This window comes from Aspergillus luchuensis, chromosome 7, assembly GCF_016861625.1.
Source record: "Aspergillus luchuensis IFO 4308 DNA, chromosome 7, nearly complete sequence".
Classification (NCBI taxonomy): domain Eukaryota; kingdom Fungi; phylum Ascomycota; class Eurotiomycetes; order Eurotiales; family Aspergillaceae; genus Aspergillus; species Aspergillus luchuensis.
This window is the reverse complement of record NC_054855.1, coordinates 1875198-1896496: the sequence shown is the minus strand read 5'-3', so window position 1 is coordinate 1896496 and position 21299 is coordinate 1875198. Positions and strand designations below refer to the sequence as shown.

Sequence of the window (21299 nt, the reverse complement as noted above, 5' to 3'; positions counted from 1 at the left end):
GATGTTCAGCGTAACGCCGTGAGGCTCTCATTCCACGATATGGGCCCTTATTCCACGGTTTGAAGCCCTCATTCCACGACTTCCTCTCTCATTCCCATGTATAGAGTGAACGGAGGCACTGGACTGTGAACGATGATCTGGACTCTGATGACTGATGATTCTCAGGTATAAAAAGGCCCTCCTTTACTCTCCAAATCTCTCCTTCGCATTCTCCCCTCCTCTCCATACTCAGAAAGGTCTCAAGCATCGATCTGACTGCTCATCAGCTCATCATACACTCTTTTGAATCATCATCATCTCTATCGTCTTCATCATCTGCATCTTCATCACACCCTCTTTCGAAACTTAGATGGCTACTGTATCCTTTCATTACTTTCTTCTTCCTTTCTAGTCATTCCTTATCTTCCTGCTTGATACTGCTTCTATTGTAACCTCATTATCTTGTCTGCTTCCCTTCTGTCAACGATGTATCCCTACTCAGTGTTTTGCCTCCCCTTCTACACCGCATACTGCCCCTCATGTAATCTCCACACTCTTTCTCCTGCTTTCTTACGCTCGCCTCACACTCTCCGTCATAAGTTGTCAAGGAGGGGTAATATACCTTGCTTTGGGGACCCTCCATCGCCTCACCTGATCACTTTCTTTTTTGGGGATGGGGGTTTAGTCTAACGAGCGGGGAACAACCCTAAGAAGCCGTCTGTCCCGATGGCACGACCTTCATTTGTTTCCGTTATACGTCACACCACCTCATTTGTGGTATTATTTCTGTTTTTCTTCATTATGACTCTCATTTGTGCTGTTTTTCTCTTTGGTGCCACGTGGGCCTATCCAGTTGGCCTCACTCAAGTTTTGGGGCGGGATGAGATCGACTAGCAGCAACATCCGCCTCATCTCGCCTAGCGAAACTGGAAAATCTCAGCTCGCATACCGAGTACTTCTAAAAACCCCCCGGGGAAATACCGGCTACGATGGGTTTGGCATAAGCCGGCTTCTCCGAATTCCCCGACCGTCGTGGGCATGCATTCGGCTTCGGCATGCCGAGGGAGGCTCTCTTTGCCACGGCATCTCCAAGCTCATTAACGCCGAGATACCCACAGTAAGCATAAAAAAGCCCCTGGTTCCAGCCACTCAGGAAAACTAACCCCACTTGGTCAGGGCACACCATGGGGATACAATCACCTTTTGGGTCACCGGTCTTGCCTCGGATGAAGTCCGTCGAGCAACCTGCCACTCTGTCATTCTTATTGGAAACAAGACAGAATAGCGTTGAAAAAAAAAGCTCTTCTCGGCGACGATCCAGCCCTCGATCGGCTCACTGTGCCGGAAGATCGTACCTCGGCCATCCAACCACATCCCCTCGATTATTATGCATAAAACGCCTTTTTGTGCTTATTCGACTTTGCATTTTTTGTCCTCTATGCTTATCCTCATGCCAATTTTCATTAATCTTTTCTTTGCCCCCCACCCAACGCGCCGACCGAGCGGTTTGCATCTCCGCAGCAGTTCTGACTCGCGTCCCCCTCTTCTCCAAAAACCGCCTCAGTCGTGGCTCCCTTACGACTCCTTATTGCATTGTCTCTCGTAACAGAATCACGCCATGATGCCTCAACAACTCTGAGACGCCCTTGCACAACTCCGCGGGACATTTAGTCTCCATCGTTCACGTGCAGTCCACCCCCGATGATCTGTGGCCGCGTTAGTGATTTCTATGACATACTGAAATCAAGCCCCATGGAGAAGGCCTGCGCCGACGATTCTGATTACGGCAACTCGCCCGTCACGATATATACGCTGCGAGACCAATTCTATACCCCATCTATCATTCGGTGGAGATGGCATATACGAGACTTCTCGACCTTGATTGGCTGGCCCAGTCTTCATCAACACCACTGACAGCTCTCACCTATACACAATGGATAATGTGCCAACCAGTGCAGAATTATATAATCTCCAAAACGGTGTACAACATTTCGACGCTTTGCAACAGGGTCGCGAATGGTGACTATAATTTCAACCGTCGCTGCGTACATATTTCGACACTATAAGCCCATCGAACACACCCGAAGGGCCAGCGGGGAAGAAGAAGTGCACTACTGTATTGTATACAATATATATTCCCGACATTTTGAGCCCATCGACTCTTCGGGCTACGCTATATATCGGAAGTAAACAGAGAAACTTTCGAGGCATCAGAAGGCTTCGTTGATCGGAACGAAAGCGACCTAGTGACAGATCCTCGTCACTTTAACAGATCAAGCACTGGCTGATCGGCTCCTTGACTTACGGCATATAGTGGAGGAACAACAGAGGAACTTCCGAAGCATCAGAAGGCATCGTTGATCGGGACGAAATCGACCTAGTAATAGATCTTCGTGACTTCAAGCGATCCAGCACCAGCTCATCGGCTCCTTGGCCTACGCTGTATATTGACAGGATGAGTGTGGACGCTTTCGAGATCTCAGAAGGCTTCGTCGATTGGGACGATAATGATCCCATGAGCCCACGAAATTTCATTCGCGACGCGACGCTGGCTCGTCGATGCCGCGCTGGAAGAGCCACTGATGTACGCTTTCGACATTCTGCAGCCATACATGCTCTCTCCACTCACTGCTTCGAGCCGAATAACCAGTTCTTCGAAACGACAAACTCAAGTCATTCCTTCGCTCTATATACTGGCACTACAATCAGCACGACGTTTCACCTCGTCGCTTCGATTAGCTAGCTGAATTTAGCCTTAGCTCCAAAAGGGCTCGGAAGAAGGAGGCATTGAGGGACTTTGTCCGTTGGACGGTCGCTCCTCTTAGCGTTCGACTGCTCCCTCTATATAGCGACTGTGCAGGTACCAGTCAGCCTCTATATATCTTTCCATCGCGGCTGGTCCGTGAACCATGGATATAGCCTCCAGAGTGGCAGTCAAAAAAACTCTACGAGGCAGCTTTCTTTAGGAACACCACTTCGATTCCCACATTGGAAGAGTTCGCTCGACGCAACCTATCAGTTGACGGGGCTCTCCTGAAACCGGAATCTCCTTAAAGCGAAGAAAATCTTGAACTGCGACGATGGTCTCCTTATCTTTCCGTCGATTCATTGCTCCGTGGCGTTCTCGCTTCGACGTCCACTGCTCCGTTGTCTCATCTCTTGAAGCCCAAAGCATTTCGTCGCTTCATTGCTGCGTCACTTTATCGCTGCGTTGATCACCTCCTGGCTAAGTCCTGCACTTCATCGTCTGCAGCATGACACAACACACCCCTCCTCACAAGAACTACGACGAAAGACATCGGACTAGCAGTCTAAATCTCTCATGTCTCTCACATCTTTCACTTCTCGAATATCGATGATCGAGGTTAAGCTTGCCAGAACAGTACCGAAGCGGAGGGCATGAACGCAGGCAATGGTGATGGCTCCGGCAAACGTCATCAGAGCCCATTGAAGATAGCATTAGCGATTCGAGGACCGAGAAGAAACGCCACAACCTCGCTACTCGTACGCATGACTAGGACGAGCTTTCCGACCGTCTGAGCGTCAAACTTCAATCTGATCGCTGCATAGACCGTGGTCTGTCTTTCTGTCAGCCTGACACTGGCTGTCCGATCTCCAACATCATACCCAAGTGGATTGAGCTGGTAAACCTTGGTTCAAGAACCATCACGAAAGGCACATCGGATTCAAGGTATTTCGCAGGCACTATTACTGGGAAGCCTGACTCAATCATATATATAAAGGCTGGAGTCAATACCTTCGAACGCGATTACGACCAGTGGAAGACGTTAGCTCTCGCAACAACGATGGCTCCGGCAAAAGTCTTATAAACGACCACCAACCGTCTTCGAAAACTACGACGCAAGGCAATATATATACGCGATGGAAGCCAACCTCGTCAAGGATGCCTTGGCACATCGGAAACCACAGGACTGAACATTGGAAGCCCCAGGAATGAGAGGACAACTTAAGGAGTGAGAATGCTTGCGACATCGGCTGCTGTCGCAAACGCTTCTCACACCCACAAGACTCGGAAACAAAACTTATCGGTGGTACCTCGTGGTCAACTTACAAAGTACAGCCATCGTCATACTTTCCTATATACACTTCAGTGTACAAGATGCCTTGGCGAATTGTTTGTCTGCGACAACTGTTTCGTCAAGACCAGTCAGCGTCCGCTGAATACTCTGGCATTCCCAAAGCAACTGCGTTGGCGCAGGTTCGCTAAATACAACGCAAGGCATCACTTTCTCCAAGAGTGTCGCCGCGATTGCGTTTGCCAATTACTATGGAAGGCATCGTTCTCGCCAATCTTACGACGATGGCCTTCCAGGTTGGTGATACACAATCGCCAGGACTTGCGCAGCAATGGAAAATCTCCTAGAACTACCTGATTGTTCCGTCGCATTATGTCTCCCTCCAAAAGTGACTGGTCGCTGCGAAAGCTCATCGTTCTTTTCACCTCGACAATCCAGAGTCACTGAGTCTGAACTTATCTCATCGAGCTATGACTGAAGGCAGGGTTTGCCAATTACTACGGAACGCATCATCTTCCTTGAAGCAGCGCTGAAGACATCAAGGATGCAGCCAATGGAAATCGCACAGCATAAATTGCTTGCGGGAATCGTCGCCGATACATCGGTCGCATCATGTCGCCTTCGAATGGTAGCTGGTCGTTGCGAAAGCTCATCGGTCTGTTCACCTTTGCAAATCCACAGAGCCAACAAGTTCGAACTTATGTATTCGAGCCGTGACTAAAGGCAGGATTTGCCAATTACTACGGAACGCTTCATCTTTCCCCAGCATAACGAGGGAGGCTTCAAAGACAAGGCCACTAGCAAATCGCACAGCATAAATTGCCTGCGGGAATTGTCCCCTGATTCTTCGGTCGCATCATGTCGGCTTTGGATGAGGGGATTCAGCCATCTGGCATCACACGGCATAAATTGCCTGGAGGAATTGTCACTTCATTGTTCCGTTGCAACATGTTGTTTTCAGATGATGGACAATTCCGTCTTGACATCACTGCTACGCTTGATGACCTTACATCTGCCGACGAAAATTATATCTCTGCACTCGCTCTGACAGACATGCCTCCTTGCATTCTCCGTCTCCGTACAGAAAGCAGCCTTACGATCAACGAACCAGGCTCCTCTTTGAGCAGTCGTACTCGTGTCAAGACCCTGGCATATGACACAATCTTGGCTAACTCACGGTTTTTTGGCAATGACTTGGACTTGGTGCCGCGGAGGTCACTTACCGTGGGTATTCAGACTATCATGGATGCTCGCGAAGTTGTCATCGTGGCTACCGGTGCTCACAAGACTCGTCATCAGCACGGATGAGAGCAAGTCGGCAATCGCACAGCATAAATTGCCTGCGATGTTCCGTCACAAGATGTTGGATGATGGGACACAGCCATCTGGAATCACACGGCATAAATTGCCAGCAATAATCATCGTCGCCTGACTGCTCCGTCGCTTCGCATGATGGCTGATAACTGAGAGGCTAGACTCACTCAACTTACAAACGCCTCTGCCTGATCTGGTAACCCTACGCTCTTCATGCAGTCAAGGACGATGATTATGCTACCTTCGGGAAAAAAAAAATAAAAATAAAGAAAGAAGGAAGGAAGGGAAAAGAGAAAGAAAAAGAAAAGGGAAAAGGGAAAAGGGAAAGGGAAAAATAAAAGACAAAAAGAAAGAGAAAAGGAAGCCTTTGACATTCGAACGATGTCCGACAGTCCTCGAGAAGTTCGAAGAAGGGTAACAAATCGGAATAAACCCCTTATATATAGAAGGCCTCCGAGCTTTGGTATGAACCATGACGGAGTGCGTCTCGACTACAATATTGTCCTTCAAAGGAAGCTTTTCGAAGAAAAAAGCCCATACGAGACATGCAAATTCGTGCACGAAGTCTACAAGGATATCATTATTCTCACCGGCTGCGACAAAAAGCCAAGCACCAAGCTACCTAGAGCTGTGATTTTGGACTGCGTCACAAGCTCGCTTTACACAGCGACGTATGGTGCTGGTGGAAATTGCCTACCTTTCATCATCGCAGAAAACAAGCGAGAAGAGTAATCGGTGGTGAAATCACTTGGAGGCTTAGTGGGTGTCATTGCCACTTGAAATCGCGATTGCGACTTCGTATATCGATGGTGACCTCGACTTAGTTGTCACTCTCACAGCCGTCTTACGATCCGACACAATCTATATACAATCTGACCCAGTGTCTCAGCACATTGCGGCGTCGACTCTTATAAGACTACAACGATCATCTTCGGATTCAGCAGCGATGCGATATCTGATGGGGCCTATAATTTCACGGTCGCAATCTACGGTTCCGACGCTTTAGTTTCACGCACTTTTCTAAAGCTGTCCAACCTCTGCTACCGCATCCGAAACCTCAAGCCCACTTCGATCGAACGACCCAGTTATGACTATTGCATCGCTGAATCTTCTAAGCATGGCATGGCTTCACAAAAACGCGTCACTGAGCCTTGCTACAGTCCCTGGTCGATCCTATAGCAGCTATGATGCCTATTATAACTTATCGTAACACACAACGATGTCCAGTTACTCTTTCCATGCGGTATCTGCCAATTGCGACTTCTCGTCGAAAAGACAAACGAAGATCACTATATACGGCTGCTTGAGTACCTAGGTGGACTCTGAACTTGACGATGCTCCGTTCAATAGTCTCATTTTGGGCCTGGACGGGTAGTTCGAATCTTCATTTACTATACATGCGGCCCTCGAGCCTGCTTTCAACCTCGACATTACTGGGGAGATGCTGGATCTTTCTGAAGGCGATCTTTTGCTTGAGTCATCTGCTCAAATGGACGAGATGTCGAAAAACGCGACATAAAATTATCATCTAAATATTTTTTTGGCCACGTCGCATGGGATCAGCCATATCAGAAAAAGAGTGAAACGAGAAAAGGTAGATCCATCTTCGGCCATAGAACTGGCAAAAGGCAAGCTCATCAGCAACCACCCTGAGCAAAGTTTGAACAAGCTTCGAACAACAGTATTGCCGGAAGCGCATTTCTCAGTGTAGCAGGTGGCACAGTGGGTGACGGGTTTGCCCGTCATGAGCTAAGTGCACCGATGATGCTATACACAAGTTCTCCCTTCATCGGTCCTGAGGTGAGCCGTGATTGCCAATAGAACCGACAGCAAACACCTTGCGTCAAATGCTCTATCTCGAATTGTTGGCACACGGTCTGGGTAACGAAGCGACATCTACTTCTTCAAGTTCTCAAGTGTCCTTACGCAAGCGACCGTGTGGTATCGCTCTTTCCAACCCATCGCTTGGTTCTTCCTATCTTGCCGGGGACATGCTCCTTCGATTGTTCTTTCTTTCGGCAACCATCTGCTAGAAGCCGGCATCGAATTCTCTTGAGCTGAATGGCCGAAGGCGATGCATCCAATGGTTCGGTTGCGACGATATTCTTCGCAAAAGAGGAAGCAGCAAGATATATTGCGGTTGGCTCGAATCTCGGCGATGATAAAGAGACAGCACTCTGTCGCGAAAACACTTTGGGGTTCTTGACAACCTCGTTAGCAGCCAAACTCCAATTTCGTCTACATCACACTCCGGCTCTGGTCTCGGTGCATGCCAAAGCTTGGTGAAAATCAATGATCGAGACGGCGACGTTATCGCTCTCAATCCTTCGACGCAGACTCTCATTTGGAAGAAAACACTCCAAGCAAATACCTAAATTCTCTGCTTGAACGTTGGGATCAAAAACGCGGATGACATCGACCATGGCTTCATGTCTTCGTCCTCTGATCACTCTCAATAATTACAAGCCCTTCGACACTGGCTACTAATCTCATTCTGCACGAATACATACCTGTGTCCTTGTACCTTTTTCATCTAAGGAACATTTCAAAATCTCCTATTCTTCAGAGGTAGATCTAGCCGATCAAGAGTTCACCTGGCCCAAACACACAGGAGAACCAAGCCCAAAGCGACAACCATTTCTACAAAAACGCCTAACGCATTCGGCTTTCCAAGGCAATGAAGAGGATTGGAAGCACCCGATCTCCCGTGCCATGGCCCACACGCATCACGAATGCCTTTGTAATGCTGGATGATGCGAAAGCGCTTATCTTTCTACCACAACAGACTTTCGCAAATACAATTGCCTCTCGATGCTGCAACCAGCCAGTGGTTGGGGTTGCATACGAACCCCAGCAGGGCGATTTCTCTATCACGCTGGGAGAAATCGTCGACGCTGGGACCACTCGACCGGATCATAAAACCCATGCCGTTATAACACAAGCGCTCGTCCTTTACATCTCTATCGCTCATAGCTCATCTCTCAAACGAGTCAATGCTTTCGCCATGACTTAAGAACACAAAGGCGCTTTTCTTAGGCTTCAGAGAAAGTTAGTCGAGGTTTTATTACACTTTCGAGTGGAAAGCGCTTCCTCAATTACCGTTTCACTGCGCGGTTTTATAAAGCCAATATAACCAACTCGCTTCACAAACCAATTCAGCTCACACGCACAAGTTAAAGCCATTGGATAGCCTTCTTTATGGCTTGGGCTATCGATCATTCTGAAGCGAATGGGTCGCTCAGAATGACTATATCCACTGGAGAGTGAAGTGAGAATTTCACCCCTGGAGAAAAAATGACCATGGGTATCTCAGATATCTCGCGTCGGAGATGACGACAATCGGTCGGAATTCCACTATAATCTTCACTTCAAGAACGAATGTGGCACAAAATCAAGGCCATCATTAATGTCGTTCTCTGGCTTATGTACGCAAAGCATGGTAGCATGCTACGGCCTATAGCCTACGTTTATATAGAGTGGCTCATTTTGAAGCCAACTTGTCATGTGGTGGCAGTTTGATCGCCAAAAGGGATCAGACGAGACGGGGTCCAGCATATGCTCAAGCTTGGTGCCTGTGGAAGCGGTTATATCCTCTGTAAGTTATCTGTTGCTCAGCTGGATGCTATCTATGTGGTTACTAACCTACCTACTTCCAGAGTCTCGATCGATCGATCGATCGAAGAATGATCGCTTCTTTATCTTCAGATATTATACACAGTCTTCGCTCCTCATTCTGATTTTACTATAATGGCGACCATTGAAAATCGACTTCAGCTACGATCTTCCGAAACTGCTTGCAGAGTTCCACCAATGCTGCTTGCACCGTGTGTGGGGGTCGACAGTAACTTCACCAGAGAAGTTTAACCGACTATATATCTCTATCTTGTCCAATGCAGCGATGACTGGGTTCATTCTCGACAAGATCTTGCTCAGAACTGACGACGAGGCACCTCGCTTCTATCTCTACTCTTCCATGTAAGGGCGGGTGTCTTCTACCATCGTCAAGAACTTGAGCATCTACTCAACAATTTGACAACCTACAGCAGTACAATACATGCTGCTTAGAAACATGAAGATCCTTCATGCTAACTTTGCCATTTTTGACTGGGAAGATTGCAAGGCAACAACGCGAGCAAAATGGCCCTGCCGTTTGCTTCTCGATCACAACTTGTACAAATGGAGGCTTGCACAATATTATACCAACATCGAAAGCGCTGTTCTATTACTATCGAAAAGTTGTTGTGGAACAAGCGAGCAAACTCGAAAAAGCTCGTGCTGCATCTTTGGCGGACAGCAGAATGGTAGATAGTCATTTGCATGACGGCCTTCTCTTCGTGCCAATTATACCTCGCTTTCTCATGCACATACTCAATCCTTTCTAGATTTGGTGGACGCCAAATTTAAGGAAAAATGCGGTCGAAAATATTCGAACTTCGGAGACAGTTGCATTGAATCACCAATCGAAAGCCCAGCAGTCTGATAGTACCAAGACGAGATCGCTTTCGAATGAGTGTGCTTTTCTCATATCGACCAAGGATGATCCTGTCAACAACCTCGACTGTCCGTCTACAAACAGGAAGAACGTATCTAGCCTACAGCCGATACGATGGTGCAGCGTTATAACTCCCGAAAAAAGGGATTGCCTTTAGATCTAATCACAGTATCGAGGCTATCAATAAGCTAGCGTTGTTCCACTTACATTCTTCCGTGATCTTCGAGTCTCGTGAGTGGTAGAGTGTGGAGAAAAGGAAAATGGGAGGTCGTTGGCATACTTGGCGAACCCACTTCCACCCAGACCACAAAGAGCAACGTCAAGCTCTGTCGCACACTATGGAACAACCGACCACAAGTTTCGAAGTTCCGGAGACTAAGGTCGACGAACAAATCCTCTTGCTCAAAGAAACAAAATATATAATTCAAGAGGGGTCTGAATTAGTGCCATTCAAACCCGAGTTCAGCAAAGCTCTATATAAACATGCCACCTCACATTAGCAGATACTGGCTAAGAACAGGGCCATAATGTCGGCACTCTTTGGCTTACGCGAAGCAAAATGTCACATCTATTGAATAAGAAGCCATGTAGACAGAGATCGGATTGGATCCTGCATGGAAGTCGAAATGCAGTGTCTGTGGCTCACGACTGGAGCTTTCCACAGACTTCAAAGGGGCATCCCACGATAGTGACATCCTCAAAAAACTCTGGAACTGGTTAGTTCTACCATGCGCACAATACATTCGACGCAATACTCCAGTGAAAGAAAGAACCTGCCAATTTACAGTGATTGACCTTTCCTCGAACTCACGCACTTCAGTCGCTGCCGATTGACTGGCTCAATCACTGCGTTGGCTGTGATGCAGTTCCAAAAGAAGCTCAATCAACTTATTATCGGGCTCATGGTCAGAAAATGGTCGAAGAGAAGACGCCAGATTTATATTTGACTATAAATATAGTCTACTCTCTCGACAGTCATTGTCCAAGGAAGAACACAGTGTCATGGCATCTTATTCGGCCAAGTTGACAAGACTCGTCCTACTCTACCTCACCATGGACGGAACGGTGTTCTACTTTTACTCTACAAAGACTATGATCCAACGAATGTTATAAAGAGATATTAAGCTTATAGCCAAGGAATATTTCCTGATGATCGGGAACTGGTGTCTTCCCTCTGACTCGGGTTTCCCTCTTTATTTACAATATGGGTGCTCAAATTTGATACCTCTTGGCGACTGCGCTTCGTGTAAATGGGACTCCGACAGCTGAAGAACAGTGGTCTGGTTTCTCTATCTACACAAACTCAAGTCCTGAACATAAAGAGGAAGCATTTACGAACCACAGGAAGCCACGAACCACGTTGGCTAGTCAATAACATCTCTACTTCTTACATCATGACTAGCCACACGGACAGGGAAGCCGATTTTCCATAATGGTGTCTTTCAATCCGCTTCTGAGGCTCCCAGGCGTTCGTCGACTGCCTCAATGTTTCTCCGCTTACTTCTGCTTGTTAAGCACTAAGCTGCCGGTCGGGCTTGCAATTTCGACGGACGAAATTCTCAAGTGGTGGTTCTACTTGTCTACACTCCATTAATCTTGCTAAGTTGCTTGATTGGTCCTTGCTGCTTGGAAGGTACAGCGACCTGCTTGGAAGCTGCTCAACTCCTGTTTCGATGAGCCTGGCTGATGCTTCTTTATCCTCTCTTTATCTTCCTGGAATCAGGCTTGCGACATAGAACCTCCAATCAGCCAGCGCGCAGACAAAACTCATCCAGCTCCGTCCTTTGAATGATCATCTATACACGCGACAAAAACTTATGAAGCGGCCCTTCAGACATTATTTATAATCTATAACTTGGACAGACGCGTTATAATCTCCGCTTAGTCGCATGCGAAGGAAAAGCCGCGACCTTACCCGCTATGAATGGCAAGTTGGTACACTGGGCCTTCTCAGCGCCTTTATCGACGCAGCAGTAGCTGTTGTACACAGCAACGTGGTATCATCCGATCACTGCGAATTGGCATGGCCCAAGCGAATCATGTTTAAAGGTACTAAAGTACCATATCTCGATCGAAAGGATGGTCATGTCATCATATTGTCTCTACTCAATGTCCGCGAAGAAAAGCCGCGAACTTATCCGCTATATGGTGGCAAGTTGTTAATAGGCTTCTTAATGGCCCTTTAACAACGCAGTGCTACTAAACGCAGTAATGTTGAATTATCCCATTACTGCGAAGCAACAAGGGCATGATCTTTAAAGGTACAATAGTACCGTATGCCCGCAGTAGTGTGGGTTCATCCGATTACTGCCAAGTATGCTTGCACACCTAAAGGCATGATCCATAATAGTACCATAGTACTATATTAAAAGTACTATGGTACCATATTAAAGATACTTTATCGACCGAACAAACGGTCTTATCTCTATATGATTCCTAAAGGCCGAGATAGTCATCTCGAGACTCGCTTCCCACTACTTATGGTGGTCTTCTTCGGGACTTATTGATAACGGGGCTTATATTCACGACTTATCTTCCTAGTCCCTGAGACGTACGTGGACGTAGCATGAAGCTCTAAGCATGCTTAAAGGCTGTCGATACTCTTTTCCCTCCATTCTAATATCGAGGACAAAGGGGTACCTAGCACATGGCGTGTCCGTGTAACTTTTGACGCTAGAGCCGATGTTCCTAAACATCTGCATCTTCTCTGCCATCCTGCTGGGTACCTTCTATCCTTTATCCGGTACGTTTCAGTTGGTATTTGAAAGCGTATATGGCTTCGAGCTATGGCAGCGACGGTCTTTGTTTCCTGAGCCTGTTCGTCGGGATGCTCTTTGCCATATTCTCAGATTCTTTCTGGCGTCGCAACAGAAAATGGCATACGTTCTAGCCATCTTTCGTACTCAATGCGGACAAGGAGAAAGCATTAAGACATTTTTATTCCCTTTCTATCACGCCAAAGTTCAAAGCAAAAGGCAGATAACCTGGTTTAAAACAAAACGCAGGATCCAGAAACATAGCAACCATCATGATTAAGTGATGGTACCTATGGAAATAGAATGGCGAATCTCCCAACTGAAGCGCCGTGTTACTTATTGCATCGATGTACCGTCCGGCATGGATTATTGTTCCACTTTAATAAGCTCGACTGGCTCACCTTTGGAACGGTCTAGACACCTCCCAGACCCAAAGAGCCTTGGATCATGGTCATGTTTACACGGATAAGTTAAACATTCGCGCACTACTTTATTGAATTTATCTTTGAATGGATAAATTGCATGAGCCTCATATACTCGACTGGGGGTTCGCGGTGCCTGCTCGACGGAGTGGTGAGAGTGAGCGGTTGGAGATAAACGCATGGCGTTCTCTATATAATAAAGGCCTGCGCAAATAGCCTCATATGAGGCCGTTTTATCAACTCGATCTGCGAATTAGCGCCCCTTGATCCAAGCCAGTCAAGACGATAAACGACGGCGGTCGCTGGGAGTATACATGGTATGCCCCTTTTCGGGACGGTCCTTCTATCATTGATGTTGCCTTTGATGAGATTTACCCTCTTTTCAAACTGCCCGCAAGACTCCACTCATCCAGGGCCGCGGTTTACTTATTTACTTCACCATGCAATATGAATGGTGACTTACGATCGCTCCCTCCAGTCTGGGGGTCCAATGTCTAGTTCATACGCTTCTTATGAAGGGTATAAGGCCTTGTCTAAGCGAATTATTACTATATTACAATGATTAGCTCCTCATATATCGGTGCGATCTACTCAACCGGCATACGCGGTCGTCAGATAAATGACGCAGGAGTTCATGGAGTTGGATGCATGGATAGCTTCCTCCAAACATGACTTTCCAGAAATTCGAGTCAAGACAAGTGAAAGCTTACAGACTTGTCTATCTCTTTGCCTCCTAAAGGACATGGACAATAATTGAAGCGATCCGTCAGCTTATCAGACTCCCATCGAGGTGCGACTTACCCAGCCCTTTTAGGTCGCATATATGATCGTCGGGGCTACTCTCGCAAAAGAACTTATACTTGGCTGAATGGGACGATGGAATATTCCCGTCAATAACGTCTTTCCAGAAACTGGGCTCAGATGAGGAAGAGTCTTCGGACATGTCTGCCTGTGCTTTTGCCCTTTTATAAAGGATGTTGGGGGGCGTTGCTACAGACAATAGGCATTTCTAGAGATATCTGTTTAAGAGTTCTAGTATGGTCCACGCCACACGATCATCGACCGACCATGCTTCTCAACTCTATATAAAGGCTACTCTCAGCATCGCACCACCGTTATTTTATATCATTTGACTTGAAATTGTTTACGGTGTCATCGAATATCCTGCATATTCGTTCGGCACCATAACTCTCGCCGAGGAGCTCCGCTCGAGGATTTCGCGGGCTGTCATTGTCTATCTGGCATTCTGCCGACGCTTCTTATGACTATCTGCCGGTGGTGTTGAAATGGGAACGATATCGTCTTATTGAAAGCTATGGATTATAATAGCGAATGATGAGATGGGGGGAACTCTTGGAATGAATTTGCATGTATTATTCGACTCATAAATTGAGTTGACTTATTCGTATTGAAAAGGAATAACATGAATACGAAGCTATAAACAAAGTTATAGACTTCGCTTCTTCTATTTTATCATCTTAGCGATGGAGTATGATCGATGTCAGCAAATGTTTATACTTTTACTTTAATAAATAGTATATCTAAACGTAATCAAACAATACAATATCCAGATCTGGCTCTAGGCCGAGTCACCTGCACTGCCCCGCTCAAGGAGCAATTCCTTGTTTCACAAAAAAGGACGCTACCCACTTTTTATCCAAATGAGATATAGATACTAGGTATCAATGACATACGTAGAATTAGAGTATAAACAACGTGGACATCTCGCCTCACATGCGTTGCCAATGAAGTCTGAGACTAAGTTTGATCCGCTTCGGCAGAGTGGGCACATCACTTCAAATGATTCGAGGAGACTCAGATCGATCCCCACAACCTCGCGAAATGGCCCAAAGAGGAAACTTTCATAATGCGGATAAGCTACATTAGCCTTGAAGGGGAACATGGTCAATGTAGTATTCCCCTTAGGGGTCATCTATCTTCCTCTTTAGGCCAAATTGCGAACCTGTTGGTCTATGCGACGTGGACCGGATACTCTTTCTACAAATGCAACAGAGGTGACTCACGTTCATTATGAAACCCGCAGATCTATATGTTGGAAGTTATATGAACTCCTATTTCTCCAGCTAGAAATTGTTTATTCCTTGATACAAGTGTTCAAACCGGCCCTGTCTCAACAGCTTCCAACACCGATCGTACAGTCTTTTTTTCCCAGAGCCCCTTGTCTTTTAAAAATCATGGCCTTCAACCGTATCGCTGTCTATGGTCACCGTGGATTCGTTGGCTCTCGAATTGTCCCTGCCCTAATTGCCTCTGGAGCTCCAATCACTGTTCTGCACCGCCCTAGCTCAGACACTTCCAATCTCCCAGAACATGTGAGAAAGATTGAAGTCGACGTTCTTGATGAAGACGCGCTGGTTGATGCCCTGCAAGATATAGACATTGTGATGTTAGTTCAAGAGCTCCTTGCGCATTTATGACCTTTTCGGATCTATGCTAATGAAATTTGTCACAAAGTTCTCTTGTTGGAGACGAGGGAACCGACAGACAGTATGGCTTTGTGAAAGCCATCCCTAGGACTAAAGTCCAGCTGTTCTCCCCTTCGGATTTCTGTCTGCGCTATTGTGAGCAGGGAATGCGCATGCCCTGTATGAAGGCAAAAGCGAAAGTTGAAAAGGCTTCTAAGGATGCTGGGATTCCAACTACCGTCATCCACGTAGGAAATTTCGCTGAATTCACCTTGAGTACAACGTCAGTCTCGTTAACCAATGTACCCGGGATGTATTATGCTGTAACTGACTTTCTACTAACAAAAATTATAGGGCAGTGGGTGTTGATTTGCAAAATAATATATTGGTCTACACTGGCAACTCTGCTAGCGAAAGAGTCACTATGTGGTGCGTTAACATTTTCACCAACCAGAGACTCCCTTTATCTTAAAAACCCCCTTTGGGTGTGATGTTTAAGCTAATAATTCCTTTGTAGCACCAAGGTCTACGTAGCAGCTGCATACGTGGACATATTCACCACCAGACCTATACACACCATCCAGAACCGGACTATCACCTTATCAGAGCTTGCACCAACAGGCATGGAAATTGCTGCGATCATGAAAGAGAAGAACGGCAGGGACCCCTCTATTGTGACGCGAAGCTTAGAGGAAATCAACCAAAGGATTGAGGATTCTCTCAGCAAGGAGAGTAATCTCGCTGTCCCGGCCTATTGCCGCAAAATGTGGGGAACGGGAGAAATGATGAAGATGCTTCCCGATGATTTATGGAAAGTTGAGGGCTACAGGAAAGCAAGTTTAGAGGACCTTGTCATAGGAGGGAAATTGGATAGCTATAGGGTACTACCCGATCATGTATTGGAGTATCTTAGAAAGATGCTCTGATTACTACAGACCAGTGGCAGCTGGTGGTGGTGGTCTTCTTGCAGCTTTCCTTTAAGCATGTTCGTCCAACTTGTCTCGTCCGTATCAAATGAGGGGACACAAATCGGATGAGTGGGACATCTCGAATCTATACTTTCACTATATGTTTTCCATTTTTGGACAAGCTTCAGGCCTTAAGACTGCGGCAGTTGTTTGAAGGCACGACTAGATCCAAAAAATCTGTTTCACCATTGCTCTGCCCGGGTTTAATGAATGCTGAATGGAATTCGGGGTGTCATACTCTCTTGCGGAAGCTTCACCGTGAAGTGGGCTTTAGTGATCTAGTTTATTTTGCGGGCACATGAGGTATTTTTATGTTATCGTACGATTAAGTGCCCCGAACAGGAGTAACGGCGTTCTATATCTAACGCGTAATGATCTCCAGAAAGAAGATGACAAAAACGTGTTCAACTTAGTTGTAGTTGATCTTTGCTAAATACATACTAGTGAAAGAAACATGCTATCGGAAGATGATGTTCGTGACGTCTTTTACTAGGGAAGGCACGGTTCAACGTCGCCTTCTTTGGAAAAGACGTTGTCCTGGACGTTGTTGCCCTCGACGGCTATGTAAGTATGATATGGATGGAATATGTCTTTGTTTTACGACTTCTTGATCATTTCTGTCCACAAAAGTCAATTTATGGGTGTGTGTGGAGACTTCCGCGAATACGGTGGCTTCTCTAATGTGGTAGCAGTGATGAAGATGGTAAGGTGCTTAGTTTGTTGGTGGAGTCGTCATAATATTCAAGATTTGGAGTCGAGGATGGACTATTTAATTATGATGTGTCAATTCAATTCAATTATATCTATAATTAATTCAACTTATTCTTGTAACTTGCAGTTGCATTCACATCCTTGACCTCATTGGACCGGGCTATAGGATGCTATGCTATATAAGCAGTGCTTCACTGTGTGAAGTAGGATGTGGCCTTGCATACTGTCAATTCCCTCAAACTCGCAGAAATCGAGGCATGATTGTTTGAGACGGAGTTAAAATCGATATTGCAACGTAGTGGACAAGATTGAGCCTACGATGGTCTACAGGGCACCATAAGAACACTGCTACGTTAATGTGAAGTATTGGAACATGTTAGAATTTATGTATTGATTTCTATCCTCCCTTACGGCCAAGGAAAACTCCCCGTAGGGTAGAAACCTTGACCAGGACGATACAGAGTTGCCAATCTGCATATATAATCCCCAACCACCATCAGTCCCTATGAGATGGTTAGTACCAGTATGTTGGGAAATCTGTTCTGGTTCACTAACCTATCGGCTAACTCTCCTCGCTTCCCTGCGGGGTGGCACTCTTTGTGTTTTCGCCAGCCTGCAAAGCCATCAGTACTAGTTGCAAAATAAGTGGCAGGACTACTTACAAGCTCTGTCACTTACTGGGCCTGCCACTGTGCAGGTACTCGCTCTTGGTCACGTCCCCTCCTGTGTATAATTGGTGCCCCAGTGGATATCAACCGGGATATCCTAGCGCTCGATGACTGCCTTGTTTAGCCATAGCCATATAAGAGATGTTGATAGGTATAAATGGCAGGCAGTTTAGTGCTGGGCTATGATAACAGTCAGCGTATGTTCCTCCCTAAATATGACCAAAGGGCACTGACATATGCACGGTAGAGGCTAGCCTGACGTGCGGACGATGTTTAACCAGCCTACAACAGTCAGCTCTGAACTCAGCCTGCTGACAAGGTATGACATACAAGTTCTGTCACTTACTGGGTATGACCGCAGCGCCAGGCATCGAAACAGGAGGACAGATAAAAGAGGAGGAAGGGCCGATGGTGGCCAGGAATGGGGAGGAGAAAAAGGATGGGTGGAAGGCACTGATTACGTTAGAGAGGCATGATATGATGAGCAAGAGGACTAACCAGAGCATTTCCCTTTTGGAGCTAGCCTGCGTGGTGGGCTGAGTGTTTTTAGCCAGCCTGGTGACTGTCAGTATAAGAAACAGCAAAGCATCTGGTTGTGACTCACAAGCTCTGTCACTTACTGGGCCTGCCCACGGGGCGGCTTATGCTCAGAAAGGAGGTGTTACGCAACTATCCCTGCTTTATTGCTCAGTTAGTAGCTAACTGCCTTGCCATCACACAAGCACCACCAGAGAAGCTCTGATGGAACCCATGCTAGACAAGGTCAAATCCCTAAGTATGCCCACCAAAAGAGCCTAGACGGCGGTCAGCCCAACCAGACCTGAACGAGCACTTACCCAAGCAGCATGTTCATAAGATCGCTCGAAGCAGAAACAGGGAAGGAACGACGGCGAGGAATACCTGTGAAGAGATGGCAGTTAAGCAGATTAGCAAAGGCAAGGAAGGTTGAAAGTGAAAGAAAAGGGAGGAAGGAAGAGATAAGGATAGAAGGAGAGAGAAGAGAAAGAAAGAAGGGGGAGGGGAAGGCCGTCATTATCGCCAGAGAGACTAGGCCGAAGACGGGCATACAGACACCGGCAGGGAAGGAGCAGATGCAGAACTGCGACTTCCTCTTCGGGAAGGTTCGAGCTGCATGGAGAGGCGGGCAAACTGCATCCAAGCCGGGATGACACTCCAAGGACGAGCAAGTGCGGTCAAGGTTGGACAATCCATCTGGTATCGTTCTCTCGCAAAGTCGGCTGCCTTTCGAACAGCATCGTTAAACGAACGAACGATCTGGTGTCAGCTTTAGAAGAATCGGAAAGACGAGCGTCAAGTCGAAGCATCGGGTATCGCAATCCATGTTGACGGCGTAGTCACGGGTGTACGGGCATCGACGGTTCTGGCAACGTAATGGCAAATTCTCCGATTCGTAGGCGAGCAGTGTTCCTAATGAGGTGGGCGGGAAGGCGACGGTGTGGATAGCTGGAGTTATATCCTGTCAAGAGAGTACTAAGTCGGGGGAAGAAATCAGGACGGAGCCGAGCATCTTATATTCATGCTATTTCTATGTACAGGAACGACGATCCATTCTCGTCTCAGAAACTTAAACTTGCTGCATGAAGCACGTCGGTTAGGCCGCAGCCAGCAAACCCTACTTCGAACTGCCAATCCCATTCCATCTTCGAGTGGCTCCCAGCGGTGAGGTGGAAGCCCACATACCAAACAAATAAAGGGTATCACGGAAATATGAACAACAAAGTGCCTCACGAGAGCACCCACTCGCCAGTCCGAAGCATCAGATTGCCCTGCCAGGAGATGGGAGTCCAACAGGCCAAGATCCGGGCTGCGGTGTGCGGCGAACAGCTGTCGGCTGGGCGCCAATCTCAGCCACGTGGCACATGACCCAAGTGAGCGATGCAACTTGGCGATAAAGAAGGTAAAAGTCGGAGGTCGAAGACGAAATGCAGCTTTTATTAGAAATGACGTGGTCTGCGCTTTTCCCCTCAGTGGAGATGAAACCATGGCCCTTCCCTTGCGCCTGCGTGATACACCGCTGTCGCCAGGGGCAGTACCCGGCGCTCACATTGGGCAATCAGATGCAAACTGGCCATACTCTGAAACCACGCTGTGACAGGGCCCTTGAAGCTCCACTGGACAGACCAACCGACCAGAAAAAGGTCGGTAATACCTGAAACAGCCGACCGCGGAGTTGATGTGAGGCTGATGTTGGGTCTTCAACAATCAAGCAACCTTACGGCCAACGTTGCCAATGCCGCGGCCAACCACACTGATGATCACGTCCCCATTCTCATTCTCACCACTCGCGTCTCTCAGACCCCAACCCGGAGCACCGAACTTGGTCAGGTCCCTGGCCAGCTGGATGGTGCTCTCCTCGGCGATCACGTCCCGACCAACCTGGATTCGTCCAACATCCTCCGATCCCATCGTCATCAGACCTAGCATGGTCGGAACAGCTGCAGGGGCAACGCAACCTCCCTTCGAAACGGCCTCGAGTAGCTGGTAAGCACATCGCTTCCCAATGTCTTCAGGCGCCTCGCCGCCTGCGGGAGGCGACGCCACATCGGCGGAGAACAGGCAGCCAGTAGACGACTCAGCGACCAACGAGAGTCCGAAACCAAGACCAATCTTCTTTTTCGCGGAGGGGTTGCTCTTCTCGGGGGCAGGCACGAGCGGCGCCGACGACACATCAGAGAAGATATAGGTGTCAGGGACGAGTGGGTTCAGAACACCACGGGCAGTTTCGATCATTCTTGCGTTATTGGATGCGGAAACACCGACAGAGTAGGCCACACCGCGGACCTTCTTGATGCGACCGGCGTTCATGAGGTGCAGGGTCTTCGGCAGCCGGAGCTGGTGGCCAAATACTAGCTGAACTTCTCCACCGCCGCCTCTGCCATTGGGTCCAGGGTTCGATCGCCGTAGGATACGCAGCTCGATGTTGTTGAAAATTCCAAATTGGTTGTAGAGAGGGAGAATGGCAGTCCGCACACTGTCCACGGACATGTCACCAGTCGGGGTGGACGAGGTGATCACACCTGGACCAGTAAAAAGGACCTTGATGGGCGCCTTGGAGAAGGGTGCCAGAAGGCAGAGTGGCAGCAGATAGTAACTCACACCACGATTGCACCCTGCAGGGAGCTCGTGCCTGACGACACCTCCGCTGCTCGTGGCCACGCCTGGCGAACTGCCTGTAATGAGACCGGGCTTATAAACAAGGATAGTACCGGTGTACGAGATCTCCATCTGGGAGCCATTGGTAATGGACTCCAGGAGACGGAGGAAGGAGATCTCATGAGGAGCGAGACCGGGATTCGTAGGCGACGAAGGACGGATCTGGGAAATTTGAATCGTGCGGCCGGTCAACGAAGCGAAGACGAGACGGTACACGAAGTTCTTGTGGGAAGTGAACCGAAGAGGGGGTTGAGATGTTGACGCCATTGTAGCTGTACTGGAGACTCTGCGAAATCTCCGTGGTCAATCAACAATCTGTAGATCGAAAATCTTCGTCGGCGCCAGATGCTCG

At 47.6% G+C, this 21299-nt stretch overlaps 5 protein-coding genes across 5 annotated transcripts; 3 read left to right on the top strand and 2 right to left on the bottom strand.

Annotated features, from left to right (window-relative positions):
- Nucleotides 1-4874: 4874 nt before the first annotated feature.
- Nucleotides 4875-5324, top strand: AKAW2_70658A (uncharacterized protein; the record flags this gene model as incomplete). The annotated part of the gene is made up of 1 exon (XM_041683264.1): nucleotides 4875-5324. The coding sequence occupies one exon, from the start codon at nucleotides 4875-4877 to the stop codon at nucleotides 5322-5324; it is 450 nt and encodes a 149-aa protein (XP_041547542.1).
- A 4088-nt stretch (nucleotides 5325-9412) lies between these two features.
- AKAW2_70657A (uncharacterized protein) lies at nucleotides 9413-9712 on the top strand (the record flags this gene model as incomplete). Its single annotated transcript, XM_041683263.1, has 1 exon — nucleotides 9413-9712. The coding sequence occupies one exon, from the start codon at nucleotides 9413-9415 to the stop codon at nucleotides 9710-9712; it is 300 nt and encodes a 99-aa protein (XP_041547541.1).
- Nucleotides 9713-15195: 5483 nt separating this feature from the next.
- On the top strand, nucleotides 15196-16352 carry AKAW2_70656A (uncharacterized protein; the record flags this gene model as incomplete). Its single annotated transcript, XM_041683262.1, has 4 exons — nucleotides 15196-15407; nucleotides 15476-15709; nucleotides 15781-15855; nucleotides 15944-16352. The coding sequence occupies 4 exons, from the start codon at nucleotides 15196-15198 to the stop codon at nucleotides 16350-16352; spliced, it is 930 nt and encodes a 309-aa protein (XP_041547540.1).
- A 2270-nt stretch (nucleotides 16353-18622) lies between these two features.
- On the bottom strand, nucleotides 18623-18985 carry AKAW2_70655S (uncharacterized protein; the record flags this gene model as incomplete). The annotated part of the gene is made up of 2 exons (XM_041683261.1): nucleotides 18623-18673; nucleotides 18842-18985. 2 exons carry the CDS (start codon nucleotides 18983-18985, stop codon nucleotides 18623-18625), a joined length of 195 nt encoding a protein of 64 aa, XP_041547539.1.
- Nucleotides 18986-19996: 1011 nt separating this feature from the next.
- Nucleotides 19997-21214, bottom strand: AKAW2_70654S (RNA 3'-terminal phosphate cyclase-like protein; the record flags this gene model as incomplete). The annotated part of the gene is made up of 1 exon (XM_041683260.1): nucleotides 19997-21214. One exon carries the CDS (start codon nucleotides 21212-21214, stop codon nucleotides 19997-19999), a length of 1218 nt encoding a protein of 405 aa, XP_041547538.1.
- Nucleotides 21215-21299: the final 85 nt, after the last annotated feature.